General features: G+C 44.7%; 1 protein-coding gene and 1 long non-coding RNA gene across 2 annotated transcripts in view; one reads left to right on the top strand and one right to left on the bottom strand.

Annotated features, from left to right (window-relative positions):
- The window catches only part of LOC125465326 (tetratricopeptide repeat protein 28-like), a 288267-nt gene extending 271293 nt beyond the window's left edge, over positions 1-16974 (top strand). Inside the window, exons 22-25 of the mRNA XM_059638296.1 lie at positions 1657-1814; positions 5836-6538; positions 13038-13235; positions 14884-16974. Coding sequence (XP_059494279.1) covers positions 1657-1814; positions 5836-6538; positions 13038-13235; positions 14884-15093 — 1269 coding nt within the window. The 3' untranslated portion in view covers positions 15094-16974. The remainder of the gene's footprint in view (positions 1-1656; positions 1815-5835; positions 6539-13037; positions 13236-14883) is intronic.
- Positions 5446-15257, bottom strand: LOC125465328 (uncharacterized). Its single transcript, XR_007250224.2, has 3 exons — positions 14833-15257; positions 7544-7607; positions 5446-6602 (listed from the first exon to the last, which is right to left on the bottom strand). It is a non-coding gene; the product is annotated as an uncharacterized LOC125465328 (long non-coding RNA).
- Positions 16975-19065: the final 2091 nt, after the last annotated feature.

Genomic DNA, 19065 nt, shown 5'->3' with positions numbered 1-19065 from the left:
TAACTCTGCTTTCTCTCCACAGTTGCTGGCACATCTGCTGAGTTTCTCCAGCAATTTCTGTTTTTGTTTCAGCAGCCAAAATGTCTCAAGGGGGACACTTTTTTTTAAAGTTTCTTTTTGTGATGTGGAGATTGCTGGCACAGCTGGTATGGCCTGCTTGCTCCTCGGGGACTGTGAAGGTTCTGATGGGCCTCTGCTTCCTCTTTTGGTGAGGTTTGATAGAACTGATTGAATAACAGGGATGGGTGAGAGATGGGTTGGGGGTAGGTTGGCAGGTGAGTAAGGGGTGTAGGATGGTAAATGGGTTGGCGGTAGGTTGGCAGCTGGGTAACAGGGATAGGTGGGTAAGGGGGAGGGTGGCAGGTGGGTAAGGGGTGTAGGATGGTAGATGGGTAAGGGGCTAGGGTGGCAAGTAGGTAAGGGAGACGGCAACTGAATAATGGAGTAGGGTGATAGGTGGCTAAGAGGGAGGGTGGCAGGTGTGCAAGGGAATAGGGTGGCAGATGGTTGGGGGTAAGGTGGATAGGTGGATAAAGGGGAGGGCGGCCAGTGAATAAGGCGGTAGGGTGGGTGGGTGGGTCAGATGTCATGGGGAGTTATTCTGGGAGGGAGTGGTAGTCTATTGTCAGGACTCATCCTGCTGTCCCTTTGGGATGGGGTCGGGGCTATTTAGTCAGATATTGGGGGTAAGTGGTGCAGTGATGGACAAATTTTGGCACAGGATGGCCAGGTCCAAAAGGAATGGGTCAGGTGTTGGGGGATTGGATGTTTTGGATGGGAATTGAATATGTGAGGGGTTGTGCAGGGGGTGGGGTCACATGTTGAGGAACATGGGGTGTTGGATATCTGAGGGGTTGTGCAGGGGGTGGGGTCTGATGTTTAGGGACACGGGGTGTTGGGTGCCTGATTCTATAGGTCAGATATAGCTTGTTTTTGTGATATTCAATCCACAGCCACTCTTCCCCTCAGGTCCATCCTCCATTTAATAAGATCATGGCTCTCAGATTACTCCAGACTTCCTCTCTATGCTCATTAACCTTTCTTCCCCCTTGCTTAGCAGAATTTAGCTACCCTTGCCCGAAGCAGATTCAAGGACACTTGCTTCCCTATCCTAGCAAGGAAAAGTGTTCCAAAATTTCATGACCCTCTGTGAGAAAAAAAGATTATTTTTATCTCTGTCTTTAATGATTCATCCCTTTGTTTTTAAATGGCAACCCTGGTTCTAGATAAGAGATAAATAGTGATCAACATAACAAATAATGACAAATATGATGCTGCCAGGAAGTGGATTTGGTAGCAGGAGGTGTGAACACTTCTTTACATGTGGGGAGGTGATAGCCTAGTGACGTTATCACTCAACTACTAATCCAGAGATCCAGTTCTGATCTCAAGGAACAGGTTATGGGTCCGCCCTTGGTTTAAAAAGAGCTACCTGAAGATGCTTGGTTGATATGATGCAGAAATATAAAGCAGAGTGTGGAATGGCTCATCTGCTTCTCTAGTATCTGCTCAGCAAGTCTCTCAGAGGCCGTGATCTTCATTCCAATTGTGTGAAGAGAATGCCTCTCACCAAGACAACTTGGAGCAGATTATTGATGTCCCACTCAATCTATTTGATGATCAATGGTTACCCTGCTGCTCTTTGTTCTGTTGCAGCTGGAAAAGTGTCGGTCACCACCCACTGTGTGCCCTAAACTGATGGAGAAAGAGGTGGCAAGCCTTTGGAGTCAACCCCATCTCCGAGACTTTCTTCAGGTTATTGGATACGAGCAAGCTGGACGCTACCTGTTCCATAACCCCAGGGACCTCAATAAGTGCGTGCATCTCTCTGGTGTTGTGGGTAAATCACCTCAAGCTACCTTTAATTTGGCTACTTATAAAGATATCTCACAGACATACAAATACTGAAACAATGATTGAAACTTTATTGCATGTAGCAACCAAAATAAGATCCCTCATGTAAGGAAGTTAAGCCTCACAATTCAGCTTGGATATTACCTGTCTAATTATGGAATCTGGCCAGGATTTACCCAACAATATCAGTCTCTGGAAGCGTCCAGTATTTGACCCCTGTGCAGTACTGATTTTCAAAGTTCTGCTGCTGACTTTTCTCTCTTTCAAGTTTGCAGTGTGACATTATTGATGATTCAATAAATTCTTTCGTCCCCAACATAGTTTATACTTCTGAAGACCTCAAGTCTGTAGCTTGCCTCCTTATCAGAAGTAGCTCCCCTGTTCCTTCTTACATTCAGGGATGGCTGTTTGTTTAAAATGCAGGTTTTCCTGCAACTAGCCCTGTTATTACAGAGCATTCGTTCTGCAAACTTAATTATCTATTTGTCATGAGGCAGCAGCTTATCAAGCAGTTGTTATAACCTCTCTCCCAGAAAACAGATTGTTTATGTTGCTTCTTCTCAGAAATGGTTAATTCACATGTTGTTTTTCATTCTTTTGTAACAATTTTTCTGTCACTTTCATCTCTCGGAACAGTTTATTCCAGAAAGAATTATAGCTATTTCTTTCAATGCATGAAGTTATTAAAGTTTTGAAGTTTACATTGTCACACTAGCTATAGAGAAACCAACCTGACACAGAGTACTGAGGGCCCCCAGCTCCCCACTTGGGAGACTAGCGCTTTCTGTTCATGCTTTTGGTAGGTAGTCAGCATAACTGCAAAGCAGAGGCACCTTTGTCTCACTTCTCACATTATTGGCTACTGCTGTCACCCATTTCACCAGTTAGGAGCAGATAAGGAAACTCTCTCAGGTTACCCTGGATTCTCTGCTATTGACTCACATCACAAAGCAACAGCAGGAGTGTGGGACAAGCTGTGAGGTCACTTCCTTGCTTGCTGAATAACTTATAATATAACAGGAGGGAGGATGTGGGGTCTTTGATTTATACTCAGCCGCAGTAAGACGGATGGCCATGGCAGCACCAGCAATCTGTGCCAATCTACTGGAATCCAATTGTCATTCCAAAACATTGGCCTTATCTGCTCCTTGCCAGTGCAGGTCAGGGTGGGTGGTGACTTCAGCCACCCCAACAAGGTCATGAAATGGAAGGAGAAGTGGGGAGCACTCCATAAGTCAGGCATTTGTGCACTCTGACACGGACTGAGGACCTGCCCAGGGATAACTGACATCCCTAGGTATATCCCCTACAACCCCCCTCCCCAGTGCACAGTGAATGTAGGCTTGTCTGGAGGCTCCCAGCCCACTGCAGAGCCCTAAACCCAGGCATTTCATCCCTTTTTTACCTATATCTGGAGACAGATTTTCACCAGTCCTGTTTGGCCTTGGGCTTTCACCCATGAACTTTGGGAGGTTTGGCAGGGCTTACTACACCAGGGTGCCTCCCACCAAGCCCAGCCTTGAATGTTTAGAATTGCTACCTCCACACAAAGTACAACAAACCAGCAATAACAGCCCTGGTGAAGGCACTAACAATTATAGTGTAGACCCAGATACAACACCAGACCACAGGACTAATTCCCACTCAGCACTGAATCACGGCTGGGACAGTGATGGGGATGTCACAGTTAGCCATTGTGTGCCTTAAGGACAACGGAAATAAAATAGAATAAAATCTTAAGAAGAGTATATTGTCCCCAGAGAGACCACAGTACGAACCCATCAGAGTGGAGCTCACGGTTAAATAATGAGGACAGATTGCATAGTTTTACATTCCTTTGAGATTCAGGGCCAATCTAATGGGGGCATTTAGAATGCTGAAAAACCTTGATAGGGCAGTCAGAGAGAACTTATTCTGTCTGGTTAGGGAGTTCATAATAAGGGGAATAAGTTGAGAAGTAGAACTAAACTGTTTCGGACTGATGGCAGAAAGCCATCTTCACATAAATGATGATAGAAATCTGGAACTGTGTCACTGTCTGGCAGTTGGATTGAACACAAGTTAGAGGTTTTCATGAGGGCTAAGTGAGGGCTATGCAGTTGAGGTAAGTCAATGGAGATGTGCATGGTAATCTAACTTGGTAGGACAGGGTTTGAGCAGTTGATTGACCTATTCTTGGTCCAAAGCAATCAGACCATGTTCATGACCTTCATTGCAACTTGGCCACCATTAGTGAATGAGCACATGGAAAATGACCAGGATTGCAGTGACCGTGAAAGGCAGTAATAACCAGACCCCTTCTCTGCTCTGTCCATTGAAGTGCAGCTGGTGTATCAGGCTTCAGGACACATTCCCAATTGCGTAACTCACATAGTGTGCCCAGAAATGAGCAGTGGTATAAAAGACCAGATATGAGAGAATAAGGTCAGCGGTAGGCCATCCCCCACCTTGAGCTGGTTTCTCATCTTGGCTTCTCATTTCTATCTTTCTTCCTTAGTTCCCTTAATATTCTTGCCGAACAAAACTAAAAATTTGTTAGGAGATAGCAGGAACTCCAGATGCTGGAGAATCTGAGATAATAAGGTGTAGAGCTGGATGAATACAGCAGGCCAAGCAGCAACAGAGGAGCAGGAAAACTGACATTTCGATTTTTCTGAAGAGGGGTCTAGGCCCGAAACATCAGCTTTCCTGCTCCTCTGATGCTGCTTGGCCTGCTGTGTTCACCCAGCTCTACACCTTGTTATCTTAAAAATTTATTAACCTCAGTTTTGAAATTTTCAATGAAAGCTCAGACTCAGCAGCTGTTTGGGGAACAGTTCCAGATTTCCACTTTGTGTGAAGAAATACTTCCTGACATCACCCCTAAAAAGGCTTGCTCAAACTTTAAGATGTTGTGACCTCCCGCACAACAGGTTCTCTCTACATAACTTACAAGATCCATGAATATGTTGGCTTACTCTTTAATCTTCATTAACCAAGGTTAGGTCAAACCTAGGCACATTATTTAAGCCCGAGATAATGGGAACTGCAGATGCTGGAGAATTCCAAGATAATAAAATGTGAGGCTGGATGAACACAGCAGGCCAAGCAGCATCTCAGGAGCACAAAAGCTGACGTTTCGGGCCTAGACCCTTCATCAGAGAGGGGGATGGGGAGAGGGAACTGGAATAAATAGGGAGAGAGGGGGAGGCGGACCGAAGATGGAGAGTAAAGAAGATAGGTGGAGAGAGTGTAGGTGGGGAGGTAGGGAGGGGATAGGTCAGCCAACCTGTCTCTGCCTCCCTAACCGGTTCTTCCTCTCACCCATCCCTTCCTCCCACCCCAAGCCGCACCCCCAGCTACCTACTAACCTCATCCCACCTCCTTGACCTGTCCGTCTTCCCTGGACTGACCTATCCCCTCCCTACCTCCCCACCTACACTCTCTCCACCTATCTTCTTTACTCTCCATCTTCGGTCCGCCTCCCCCTCTCTCCCTATTTATTCCAGTTCCCTCCCCCCATCCCCCTCTCTGATGAAGGGTCTAGGCCCGAAACGTCAGCTTTTGTGCTCCTGAGATGCTGCTTGGCCTGCTGTGTTCATCCAGCCTCACATTTTATTACATTATTTAAGCCCTGCTGTCATTCTGTGAATCTGCACACACTGCATCCTCTCCAAGACCAATATATCCTTCCTGACGAGCAGTGCCCAACAGTGAATGTAGTTCCCAGCGATAGGGTCTCAAACACTCCAGATGGGTTCAGCCATGTGCAGCCACACATGCTGCTATTGTGATTTTATTAGAGTCTCTTCATCGACATGGATGTCGCAGAAGTGACTCGTGTTTGTTGATTGTTATGAAATGAAGGTTTTGATATAGAAGCCTAGCAGGCCGAGATTGGGAATCACAGCATTGAAGGAGTTCCCTGCTGCAAGACAGTGAGGAACATTTGATTTATGTCCAGTTATCAAGTTTAATGATTGTATTTGGTCTCTTTCACAGATCACTGCTGCTGGGAAGCCTCAACCTCTTCTTAGCTCTGCGTCCACAGCCAATACAGAGTCTCTCCAAACCAGACCCTCAGCAACACTCCTCAGACAGTGTGAGAGAACAGCAATCCGGAGGGGGTAAACCGGAAACAGTGACACAGGGAGAGGAACAATCCAGAGGGGGTAAACCGGAAGCAGTGACAGAAGGAAAGGAACAGTCTGGAGAGGATCAACAGCAAACAGCGTCACAGATAGAGGAACAATCTAGAGAGAGTCAGAAGGAAAGTTCAGTAGATACCCAGAGAGACGAAGATACCAGACAGGGCTCTCAGGAAAGTTTAATAAAGACCAGGAGAGACAAAAAAACCAAGCAGGGCTCTCTGAGAAATTTAATAGATACCAGGAGAGACAAAAAAACCAGACAGGGCTCTCTGGGAAGTTCGATAGATACTGGGAGAGAGAAGAAAATCCGACACAGCTCTCAGAATGCCACGTTAGCAAAAATTAAGAAAAACAGACAGAGGCATCCAGAAACTACAACAACAAGAAATAAGAGAACCAAATGCGGTGTACAGGAAGCCTCAGGCCTGAGCGATAAACAGGCTGATCGGGATACTCAGCAAACTGCAGCAGATCACGAGAGAACCAAATATCCACCTGAAAAGCCGAAAGTCTGTCTAAACACCCTGAAACCATTATTGGTGCTGAGACATCAGGTAAAGTCCAACTTGCTAGGGAAATGAACATGAGGCCGGATCCATTTTCCAATTTCTGCAGGATCTGTAGGCATAAACATAGAATAATAATCTCAGGACAAAGAATCATTATCACAATGTCAACTAACCTCAAACAAACTGGCAAGAAGAGAACAGGGGAATTGAGTTTTACATTGCCTACAGAACTCCTATCTTACCCAATATAGAGTCATAGCCATTCTGCACAGAAGCAGACCCTTCCACCCAACTCATCTACACCAACCAAATATCCCAATCTGACCTCGTCCCATTTTCCACCATTTGGCCCATATCCCTCTAAACCCTTCCTATTCATGTACCCATCCAGATGCCTTTTAAATGTTGTAACTGTACCAGCCTCCACTACTTCCTCTGGAAGCTCATTCCATACACACGCCACCCTCTACACAAAAAAGTTAGCCTTAAGATCCTTTTTAAATCTTCCCCCTCCAACCTTAAACCTATGCCCTGTAGTTTTGGACTGCGCCCGCTCTGGGACAAAGACCTTGGCTATTCACCCTATCCATGCCCCTTGTGCTTTTATAAACTTATATGTATGAAGCCAATCAAGAAACAGATCACTGCTGGATCTAGTAACATAGGGAGATGGCCAGAACAGATAGAGAAGTGCAGTTTAATAATTAGACAATAACGATCACATCGTAATAATCTGGACCTTGAGCCCAATGGTTACTGAACATTGCTCGCTGATGACCTCAAAGGAAGCTGCCTATAAAGATCTAGTGATTTCTATGACATGCACTTCCAATTCTTGAAATCAGTCTGAATCTACCAACACATGAAGGGAATCTCCAGGCATCCATCAACGGGGATGCTGTCAAATCGGGTCAGTAGCCAATCAATTTGCAGTATTCTTATATTCAGCAAACCAGGAAGTAAAGTCCATTCATGATCCTTCACTTTTAACTAAATTTTATGATTTTTTTCAGAATCTTATCAGATTCAAAATATCAATTCTGTTTCTACCTGCACAGATGCTGCCAGACCTGCTGAGTTCCTCCAGCATTTTCTTTTTCAAGATTTTCAGCACCTGCAGTATTATAAATGTAGATTTTTTCTTCATTATGATTGAGAACGTTGATGTTCCGCAAACATTAAATTAGTTTTTATGATCAGCAAGGATGCTCAGCACTAATTATGAAACTTCTGCACTGTTAAAAAAAACACGGTTACATCTCTTAACCAAAGTGTAACTTTTTCAAAAGTATTTTGTAGCAAGACAAATAATATAAAAAGACAAAGCCCTGTCAGTCCAGGGATTTTAAACTGATAGTAGTTCACAGTTTCAGTATAGAATCACTAACAGCATCTTCTGGATATCCTGTTTCACTCTGTCAGTCTCAGAGGTGTACTGATGGTGAACATTGACTGTTTAACTCTCATTATTAACACAATATCCAAGTTTATAATTTTAAGATAATGATTGAGAATAGATACAAATAAAACATATATAAGTAACAAATTAGAATACATCACACTTTTTAAGAGGATGAAATTGGAACAAGGGAAGCTAAACTGGGCCAAGAAATATTGAATAGCAACAGGAAACACAATCTACAGTGTTGGATAAATATGTTCAGGTGATAGATAAAGTGAATAGCAAAGGTTTTTTTCCAAGGGTCGGGCAGTTCAAAAAAATACAGGGCATAATTTTAAGATGAGAAGGGAAGGATTTAAAAGGTACCTGAGGGGCAATTTTTTTCACACAGAGGGTGGTGCATATGTGGAACGAACTGCCAGAGGAAGTGGAAGATGCAGGTACAGTTACAACATTTCAAAGACGTTTGGACAGGTATGTGAATAGGAAAGGTTTAGAGGGATATGGGCCAAATACAAGCAAATGGGACTAGTTTAATTTGGGAAACTTGGTCGGCATGGACTCGGACTGAAGGGTCTGTTTCTGTGACTCTAGTGTCCATTAAGAGACAAAAATAAACCAATTCCCAATGATATTTCATGGATTGATATGTCCGGTACGAATAAAGAGATAGGGGATAACCTCGGGAGAATAAAGATCTATGCTATGAACATTTATTAAAGATGACAAAATGATCAGGAAATAAACTTTAAAAATAGAAAAATCAAGAGGAACTTTGAAATCAAACAATCTAAGAATATGAAAAGAAATCATATTTTACAGACACATAGTTAACACAAGGAACTAAGAGAGGAATTGAATGAGCCCATTAAAGATTGCACAAGATAAACTCACAGTTAATGACAGAAAAATGTTGGAAATATCAAATAATTACTTTGCTTATTTATCAACGAGACTAACATTGTAGTCATGCCATTTTTAAAGAAACAAAAGAGCTAGGTGGAGTGAGATTATTTGTTTGAGGAAATAATTGCTAAACTAGTCAAAATTGAATAAATCATCTAGTCCCAATGGATCAAAGCCAAGTTTTTTATTTTTATTTACACATGGGATATGGAAATCACTGGCTGGCCAGGATCTAGTGTCCATCCTAGTTGACCTTGAGAAGGATAGTGGAGAGCTGCCTTCTTGAACCGTTACAGGGATGAGAAAGCAAAGATGCCAACATATTGAAAAGGGAATTATGCCAGAGATCAGTGAATGGTTAATTTTATTCCAATATTTAAAACGGGAGACAGAACAAATCATTTACCAGTTTGTTTCATGTTGATGGTAGGAAAGATAATGGAGGCTTCATTTAAAAAATGTAAAAGGTAAATAAACAAAATTATAATAAAAAGTTCTCAGTGCAAATCAAAAAGGAAGAAGATGCTTGATTGACCTTTTTGAAATCTTTGAAGACGTCTCTGAAAAAATAGTCAAACGGGAGCACATTTGGTTTTTGAATGGCAGAGACTCATAGCTAAGGTTAGAACACAAGGGACTAGGCATTCCACTCAAATCCAGGGATTTAACTACAAACATGTTATAGTTTCAAGTTGTCCTTAGCCTCACTAGTGTCAGGAAAAGGAACAATTTATAACTTTAGGACACTGTTCATGACCAGTTAGCGTCTCAAAGTTCCTTGCGGTCAATTAAGTACTTTTTATGAAGGCTATTGCTGTCACTGTTGTAATGTTTTAAAAAAAGAAGTGCTGCCCAATTTAAGCTAGATTCCACAAGCGGTAATGTCATAATGCTGTTTTCTGATTTTGGGAATAAATTTTTGTCAAAGCACCAGGAATGACTCTGTTGCCATTGGGAATTTTTTTGGCAGCTGCCTGAAATGATAGATAGAGCCTCAGTTTAATATCTCATATAACACTGTAACAGAGCAGCACACCCTCAATACTGCATGAAGTTACTGCCTAGATTTCTTGCAATGAAGCCCTGGAGTAGAACTTGAACTCAGAACCTTCACATTGAGAGATGAGAAATCTACCTGAGGACCTCTGTGGTTTCATTTAGTGTAACATGGCATGAAGTGACTTTCAGCTACGTAATGACAAGGCTGCCTCAATCCCATCACTCAATATTACATTAAGGATACACAACATACTCACCAGCACTTAAAATCATGAAGCCACAGAGGTTTACAGCACAGAAAATGGCCTTTCAGCCCATTGAGTCTGTACCTGCCAAAAACAAGCATCTAACTATTCTAATCCCATTTTCCAGCACTTCGCCCAAAGTCTTGTCTGCCTTATCAGAAATCACACAACACCAGGTTACAGTCCAACAGGTTTATTTGAAGTCACAAGCTTTCAGAGCGCTGCTTCTTCACCAGATGAGGTGCTCTGACTTCACCTGACAAAGGAGCAGTGCTATGAAAGCTTGTGATTTCAGATAGACCCGTTGGACTGTAACCTGGTGTCATGTGAATTCTGACCTTGTCCACTCCAGTCCAACACCGGCACCTCCACATTGTAGGCCTTGACATGGCAAATGCACATTTTGCCGCATCTTAAATGGTGTGAGGGTTTCTGCCTCTACCATCCTCTTAGGCAGTGAGTTCCAGATTCCCACCATCCTCTGGGTATAAAAGCTTGTCCTCATAACTCAAAGCTGTGCAGGTTAGTTGGGTTGGCCATGCTGAATTTCCTAAAGTGTCTAGGGATGTTCTGGTTAGGTGGATGAGCTATAGTAAACACAAGATTATGGGATAGAGCAGTGGGGTGGGTCTGGGGGGCATGCTTTTCAGAGGATCAGTGTGGACTCAATGGGCTGAACGGCCTGCTTCCACACTGTAGGAATTCTATGAACTTCCTCTAAACTTCTGTCCCTTATCTTAAATCTTTGCGTCCTAATCATTGACCCCTCCACCAAGAGGAAAAATTTCTCTCTGCCTACCCTGTCTGTGCCCTTCATAATTTTATACATCTCAATCATGTCCCCGCTAAATCTTCTCTATTCTAAGGTAAACAACCCTAGTCTGTCCAATCTCTCTTCATAACTGAAATTCTCCAGGCCAGGCAATATCCTGATCAAGAGATAACAAAGTGTAGAGCTGGATGAACACAGCAGGCCAAGCAGCATCAGAGGAGCAGGAAGGCTGTCGTTTCGGGCCTAGATCCTTCTCCAGAAATGGGGGGAGGGAGAGGAGGTTCTGAAATAAATAGGGAGAGAGAGACAGGCAGATCGAAGATGGATAGAGGAGCAGATAGGTGGAGAGGGTACAGACAGGTTAAAGAGACAGGGATGGAGCCAGTAGAGGTGAGTGTAGGTGGGGAGGTAGGGAGGAGATAGGTCAGTCCAGGGAGGATGGACAGGTCAAGGGGGTGGGATGAGGTTAGTAGGTAGGAAATGGAGGTGCAGCTTGAGGTGGGAAGAGGGAATAGGTGAGAGGAAGAACAGGTTAGGGAGGCGGGGACAAGCTGGGCTGGTTTTGGGATGCAGTGGGGGGAGGGGAGATTTTGGAGCTTGCGAAATCCACATTGATACCATTGGGCTGCAGGGTTCCCAAGCGGAATATGAGATGCTGTTCCTGCAACCTTCGGATGGCATCATTGTGGCACTGCAGGAGGCCCAGGATGGACATGTCGTCTGAGGAATGGGAGGGGGAGTTGAAATGGTTCACGACTGGGAGGTGCAGTTGTTTGTTGCGAACAGAGTATAGGTGTTCTGCAAAGCTGTCCCCAAGCCTCCGCTTGGTTTCCCCGATGAAGAGGAAGTGACAATGGGAACAGTGGATGCAGTGTACCACATTAGCAGATGTGCAGGTGAACATCTGCTTGATGTGGAAAGTTTTGTTGGGGCCTGGGATGAGGGTGAGTGAGGAGGTGTGAGGGCAGGTGTAGTACTTGCTGCTGTTGCAGGGAAAAGTGCCGGGTGTGGTGGGGCTGGAGGGGAGTGTGGAGTGGACGAAGGAGATGCGGAGACAGTGGTCCCTCTGGTAAGCAGGTAAGGGTGGGGAGGGAAAAATGTCTTTGGTGGTGGGGTCGGATTGCAGATGGCAGAAGTGTCGGAAGATGAGACGTTAGACCCGGAGGTTGGTGGGGTGGTATGTGAGGATGAGGGAGATTCAGTTTTGGTTGTTATTGCAGGACAGGGTGTGAGGGATGAATTGCGGGAAATGTGGATGAGATGTCTCAGATGAGATGTCCTTGTTTTTCAAGGACCGCAACTTGCCCCCCGCAGTGGTCAAGAACGCCCTTGACCACGTCTCCCGCATTTCCCACAACTCATCCCTCACACCCCGTCCCCGCAATAACCGCCGAAACAACACCTTGTTATCTCAACATCCTGATCAATCTCCTCCGTACCCTCTGCAGTGCTATCACATCCCTGTTACAATATGGATTCTAGAACGGTGCACAATATTCTCATTGTGGCCTTACCAATGCTTTATACAGCTCCAGCATAACCACCCTCTCTTAAATTATGTGTCTCAGCTAATAAAGGCAAGCACCTCAAATGACTTCTTAACCTCTTTATTATTCTGTCTTGATACCTTAAGGGACCAGTGGATATGCCGCCAAGGTCCCTCTGATCCTCAGCACTTCCCAGGGTCCTACCATTTATCGTGTACCCCTTGGGGGGTATCACCTCCCACTTATCCAGATTGAGTTCCATTGAACGTTAAACAGCCCATCTGATCAGCCTGTCTACTTTCTCTTCTAATCTAAGGCTATCCTCTTCGTTATTTATCCCCCACCAATTTTTGTATCATTGCCAGCTTACTGATCAAACAGTCTACATTCAAGTCTAGATCATTTATATATATATACACACTACAAATTGGAAGGACCCCTGTGGACCCCCAATTGGACACAGGTCTCCAGTCACAAAAACATCCCTCAATCATCACCATCTGCTTCCTACCACTCAGCCAATTTCGGATCCAATTGGACATATTTCCTTGGATCCCATGGGCTGTTACTTTGCTAGCAGTCTTCCATGTGGGACCTTATCAAAAGCCTTGCTGAAGTCCAGGTAGACTTCATAGCCTCACAACCAGGATGCGTTAGGAATAGTCTCTGTCAGTACTTCCACGAGTGATGAATGCATTCTTTCAAAATCTCTTTCTTTTTGTCTGTCTGTCAGATCATGATGCAGGCTCCGTGGCTTACTGTCAACCCAACCTCAGAGGAAGTGCGGGTTAAGCAGGACCTGGCAAACAGATTGAACTGTCTACATTCTCAACAGAAAGCAGAAGTGCACCGTGTGGAGATGTGGCACAGGAAAGCTCTGACAGAGCTGGAAAAGAAACCAGAGAAGCCAGCAATCAAGAGACAAGTAAATGTACAAAACAGAAGGAATAAGGATGATACTCGTTCCACCCTTGGTCTGTCAGGGTCTGTGAATGTACACACCGTTACAGTGACATCACCAATTAAAGCCGACAGCCCTGTTTCTAAAAGCCCTTTAACAGCTTGGGGACAATTCCACTGGCTATTACTGCCCCTGGAGATGCACTGTTATTGGGGATATCACTGCCACTGGAGATGCACTGTTAATGGGGATATCACTACCACTGGAGATGCATTGTCACTGGGGATATCACTGCCCCTGGATACGCACTGTCACTGGGGGTATCTCTGCCCCTGGATATGCACTGTCACTGGGGATATCACTGCCCCTGGATACGCACTGTCACTGGGGGTATCTCTGCCCCTGGATATGCACTGTCACTGGGGATATCACTGCCCCTGGATACGCACTGTCACTGGGGGTATCTCTGCCCCTGGATATGCACTGTCACTGGGGATATCACTGCCCCTGGATATGCACTGTCACTGGGGATATCACTGCCCCTGGATATGCACTGTCACTGGGGATATCACTATTGCTAAAGGGTTACTGTTAATGGTGTCATCACTGCCATGAAGGGTCATTGATAATGTGGGTATCACTGCCAGTGGAGGTGCTGTGTTACTGGGGATGTCAGTGCCATTATGGATTACTGTAAATGAGAAAACAGTATTAAGAGGAGTATCACTGCCATAAAAGGTTACTGCTAATTTGGATTTCACTCCTAATGGGGATATTACTGTAACTATGCCATCAGTGTTAAAGCCCCCCATGTTAATGTGGATATTACTGTCAGTGGAGGATCAGTGTTAATGGGGATATCACTGCCACTGGACATTGGGGCATGTCAGTGTTAATGGAAATTATTGGCAGTGGGGTGGGTGGTCAGTGTTAATGAGGATATCACTGGCATTGGAGGGTGACTGTTTGGAGTTGATGTTACTGTGGTTGGTAATGAGTTCATGTTAATAGGGATCTCCCTGTCATTTGAGTCGGGGGTGGGTGGTGTCAGTGTTGTTGGGGATCACTGTCACTGGACGGTCTTTCCCAGTGAAACTGGTGACAAACAAATCTGATAGAAGTTTTCCTAATGATGAGACATTTTAAGCAGAGACAAGCAGATATAATATTTACTGAAAGAAGGGGTGGTAATTGGAAAGTACAAATTTAGAATAATTGATAAAAGAAGTCTAGAGGGAAGATGACTGATTTGTTTTAAATGCAAGTTCTTCTGATTTGGGAAACACTGCCTGTCAGCCTAGGAGCAGCTTCCCATTAACTTTCAAAATGGAGTTGGCTGTTCACAGGAAATAGTTATCTACAGAAGAAAGAGTAGAAGGCAGGACTAACTAGACAGCTCTGTGAAAACACCAGCGCAGACACAATGGGCCAAATAATCTGGGGAGCTGAATCACTTTAAGATGCTTCAGTTTAAACATTCCTCCAGGCTCAATTTATTTTTCAGAGGCTATAGTTAACGTTTGCTTCAAATGAAACCCATTCCCAATATTTATTCAAGTGCATTAAAAAATATTTTGTGCTGTCCTGTATTTATTCACTTACCCCGGATGAACTGAACATTACTCACCACACAGCACGCTGCTGCCCAGTCCCTGACTCTACTTTTCTGTTTAAACAGGACGGTTGTCCGAAGAAGGCCAAGGTGAAAGGGCCCAGGACCCCCAGTACAGTCCAGATCCCCTTCGACACGTCTACAGCAACGCCGCAGAATGTGGCACTGCGCTCATCCGCACAGGAGATCATCAAGGAGCAGGAGGAGAATGTGCGGCAGCGGCACCGAGCTGCAGTCAAAGACCTTTTCCTACCTTTTATTGAGCCTTTGCCTTGACATTGCATATGTGCATGTGCGTGTGTGTCACTCTGTGTTTATCCAGCCTGCACACGGTGCTGACATATGTCAGGATCTCTCTGGAGAGGAACAAACCCATATCTCAATCAAACAGACACTGGGGGACATTTCTCAGATTCCAGCATGTCACAGACACTGACATCAAATGATCTGACCATTTGAATAAATTTAGCAACTAATTCTACAACCTATAGTGGTTTCTCTCAATGCCTGAATCAGTGGCATAGTAGATGTACAGGGTTGGAGGGGAGGCTGCCTGCTGCTTGGGTTATCAATGACTGGCAGACTGCTAACTGTGTGTACGATGTGGGATGGGACTCACGCACAGGAGACTTGAATTTTTGATTTGATTCGAAAAGTTTTGTTTTTCTTACAGTACAAGCAGATCATAGGGTGATTAAACAGGGTGAGGAAGACAAAGTGACAGCTACAAAGAAGGTGCGCAAGAAGCGAGATCAACATTAGATTTGAAATTTGAGAGGTTCATTTGGAAGTCTAATAGCAGCAAGGAAGAAGCTGGTCTTGAATCTGCTGGTACGTGCATTTGAGCTTTTGTATCTGCCCGATGAAAGAGGTTGGAAAAAATTATAATTGGGATGGGAGGGGTCTTTTATGATGTTGGCTGCCTTTCTGAAGCAGTGAAAACCGTGGATGGAGTCAATGGATGAAAAGTTGGCTTGTGTGGCAGACTGGTCTGTGTTCACAATCACGGTCTTCCTCCCCGGAAAGATCTTGTGAACAAGGCTAGATTTTCCAACTAAGGTGATCATAGCCCTGTCATTGTGGATCATGCACACAAAGATTGGAAAATCAGGCAGAAATGAAATACACAAATATTCAGCTAATGAAGGACAGTGAGCAGTTAACTGAAGTTCTTTATTGTTCTGTTGATCAGGGAACTCACTGAGCAAGGATGATAAGAAGTATTCAGAACTGGAGTTTCACTGCTTCAGGCTAAATGCCTTCATGGGCTATTAGATCGAATCAGCTCTCTCATTAACCTTTTCAGGAGTGGACAGGGTGAGTAGAGGATTGTGAAGCAGGTTTTCAAGTGGCAGACCTGGACTAAGCACGTCTGTGAGTACAATTCCGGTCACAGCTCCCCTGGGGAACCCTTGCTACAGCTGGGCAGAAAGAGTGGTCTGAAGCAATGCAACTCAGCTGCACAAAAATCCTTCACTATGGGAAGGATAATTTCAGAGATTCGACATTAGCAATCTGGCCTAAGTGGATTGGAGTCAAAAATTGGTCGGCAAACAGTAATGAGGAACAGGAATAATGGGATGCCTCCAAGTGAGGTGAGAGTTTGCGGCAACCAGGCACATTTCAAGAAGGAAGCACATTGAAAGTTAGAGCACGCTGGAAGATTAGAGACTTTGGAGAGCAGTTTCCACTCATCTGCACTTTGCTCGATATCAGACAAAGCATTGTAAAACAATTTGCTGGTACATAGTTTAAAAATATCTCTTAGCAACCAGACCTGGGCCTCAGCATTGGTCAGGATCCCCACCTACGTTAATTGTCATGTTGAGTTCCTGCTGTTTGTGCCTGAATTTACAATCCTTGGAGGAGCCTCTTAAACTGAAGCTTGTTTATACAGGGGCAAGAGCACAAATAAACACTCTACAAACACTATTAGACAATAAAAATTATTTTGCCAATTATTATTTGCCTTACTCAGAGCTGGCTTGTGGGCAAAAGTGAAACTAGCAACTGCTCTGTATAATTTTTTAAGGTAATTTTCAATTATTTCAAATCAGGCCATTCACCAGACACTAATAATTAAAATTTGTATATTTTGTGATAAGCCCATATGCGGCTGTATTAATAAAACTGCACCAGGTTTGCAACTCTTACATATGCTAGGGAAGAAATAAACAATTTATTTTAAAACCACTGCCCAATTGCGCTCGTTCATATACAATTATGTTTGTAGTTGTACAAACAATTTGAAAAAGAATCACTTGAATATACTGAATTTACACTCAGACTGCTGCTGCACCTGAAGCAGAAACTAACTCCAGACACTCAGCGAACGCAGAAATGGGAGATTGACTCATCATCAACATCACTGTTAATGAGGATCTCCCTGCCACTGGAGAGGGGTCACTATTAATTAGGATATCACTGTTAATGGAGGGGGGGTCACAGTTAATGGGGATATCACTGTCACTGGAGGGGTGTCATTGTTAATGGGGATAACACTGTCCCTGGAGGGGGGGGTCACTGTTAATAGGGATATCACTGTCTCTGGAAGAGGGTCACTGTTTATGGGAATATCACTGTCACTGGAGGGCGGTCACTGTTAATGGGGATAACAGTCACTGGAGGGGTGTGGTCACTGTTATTGGAGATATCACTGTCTCTGGAGGAGGGTCACTGTTTATGGGAATATCACTGTCACTGGAGGGCGGTCACTGTTAATGGGAATATCACTGTCCCTGGAGGGGGAGTCACTGTTAATGGGAATATCACTGTCCTTGGAGGGGGAGTCACTGTTAATGGGAATATCACTGTCCCTGGAGGGGGGGGTCACTGTTAATGGGAATATCACTGTCCCTGGAGGGGGAGTCACTGTTAATGGGAATATCACTGTCCCTGGAGGGGGGGGGTCACTGTTAATGGGAATATCACTGCCACTGGAGGGGAGTCACTGTTAATGGGAATATCACTGTCCCTGGAGGGGGGGAGTCACTGTTAATGGGAATATCACTGTCCCTGGAGGGGGAGTCACTGTTAATGGGAATATCACTGTCCCTGGAGGGGGGGGGGTCACTGTTAATGGGAATATCACTGTCCCCGGAGGGGGGTCACTGTTAATTGGGGTTTCAAGCAGCATAAGAGAGCTACTATTAATGGGGACCTCACTGCCATCAGACGGTGCTCCTGTTAATGGGGAACTCATTGCTACGGAAGAGCTACTGTTAAATGGGACCTCGTTGATCAACAACAACAATCTCATTGTTGCTGGAGAGTAAGTGTTCATGGGGATGTCACAGCCACTGGAGAGCAACTGTGAATGGGGATCTCACTGTGACTGGAATGAGTTATTGAGCAAAAAAATGGGGGATGGTGTTTCATTGCCAGTGATTGGGTGAAAATGAGATGCCACCATTGGCTCAGGGTTTACAAATGTCTCATAATTGCTCTCTTAGCAACAGGAGCCCTACAGTGAGGTCACTGGCTGATCCATGAGAGGCAGCAGCACATTGATAACTAAAGAACATGTGGGACATGGGAATCACTGCAAACGCCAGCATTTAATGCATCTCCCTAGTTGCCCCTTGAGAACATAGAACATAGAACAATACAGCACAGAACAGGATCTTCAGCCCTCGATGTTGCACCAACCTGTGAACTAATCTTAGCACATCCCCCTACACTATCCCATCATCATCCATATGCTTATCCAAGGACTGTTTAAATGCCCCTAATGTGGCTGAGTTAACTACATTGGCAGGCAGGGCCACTCTCTGAGTAAAGAACCTGCCTCTGACATCTGTCTTAAATCTATCACCCCTCAATTTGTAGCTATGCCCCCTCGTACAAGCCAACGTCATCACCCAAGGGAAAAGGCTCTCACTGTCCACCTTATCTAATCCTCTGATCATCTTGTATGTCTCTATTAAATCCCCTCTTAGCCTTCTTCTCTCCAATGAGAACAGACCCAAGTCCCTCAGCCTTTCCTCATAAGACCTTCGCTCCAGACCAGGCAACACGGTGGCTCAGTGGATAGCACTGCAGCCTCACAGCGTCGGGACCCGGGTTTTATTCCAGCCTCAGATGACTGTGCGGAGTTTGCACATTCTCCCCGTGTTTGCGTGGGTTTCCTCCAGGTGCTCTGGTTTCCTCCCACAGTCCAAAGACATGCAGGCTAGGTGGATTGGCCAAGCTAAATTGCCTGTAGTGTTCATGGGTGTGTTGGTTATAAGGGGATGGATTTGGGTGGGA

The sequence above is a fragment of the Stegostoma tigrinum genome, chromosome 29 (genome assembly GCF_030684315.1).
Source record: "Stegostoma tigrinum isolate sSteTig4 chromosome 29, sSteTig4.hap1, whole genome shotgun sequence".
NCBI lineage: Eukaryota > Metazoa > Chordata > Chondrichthyes > Orectolobiformes > Stegostomatidae > Stegostoma > Stegostoma tigrinum.
This window is presented reverse-complemented; position numbering and strand designations above follow the sequence as displayed.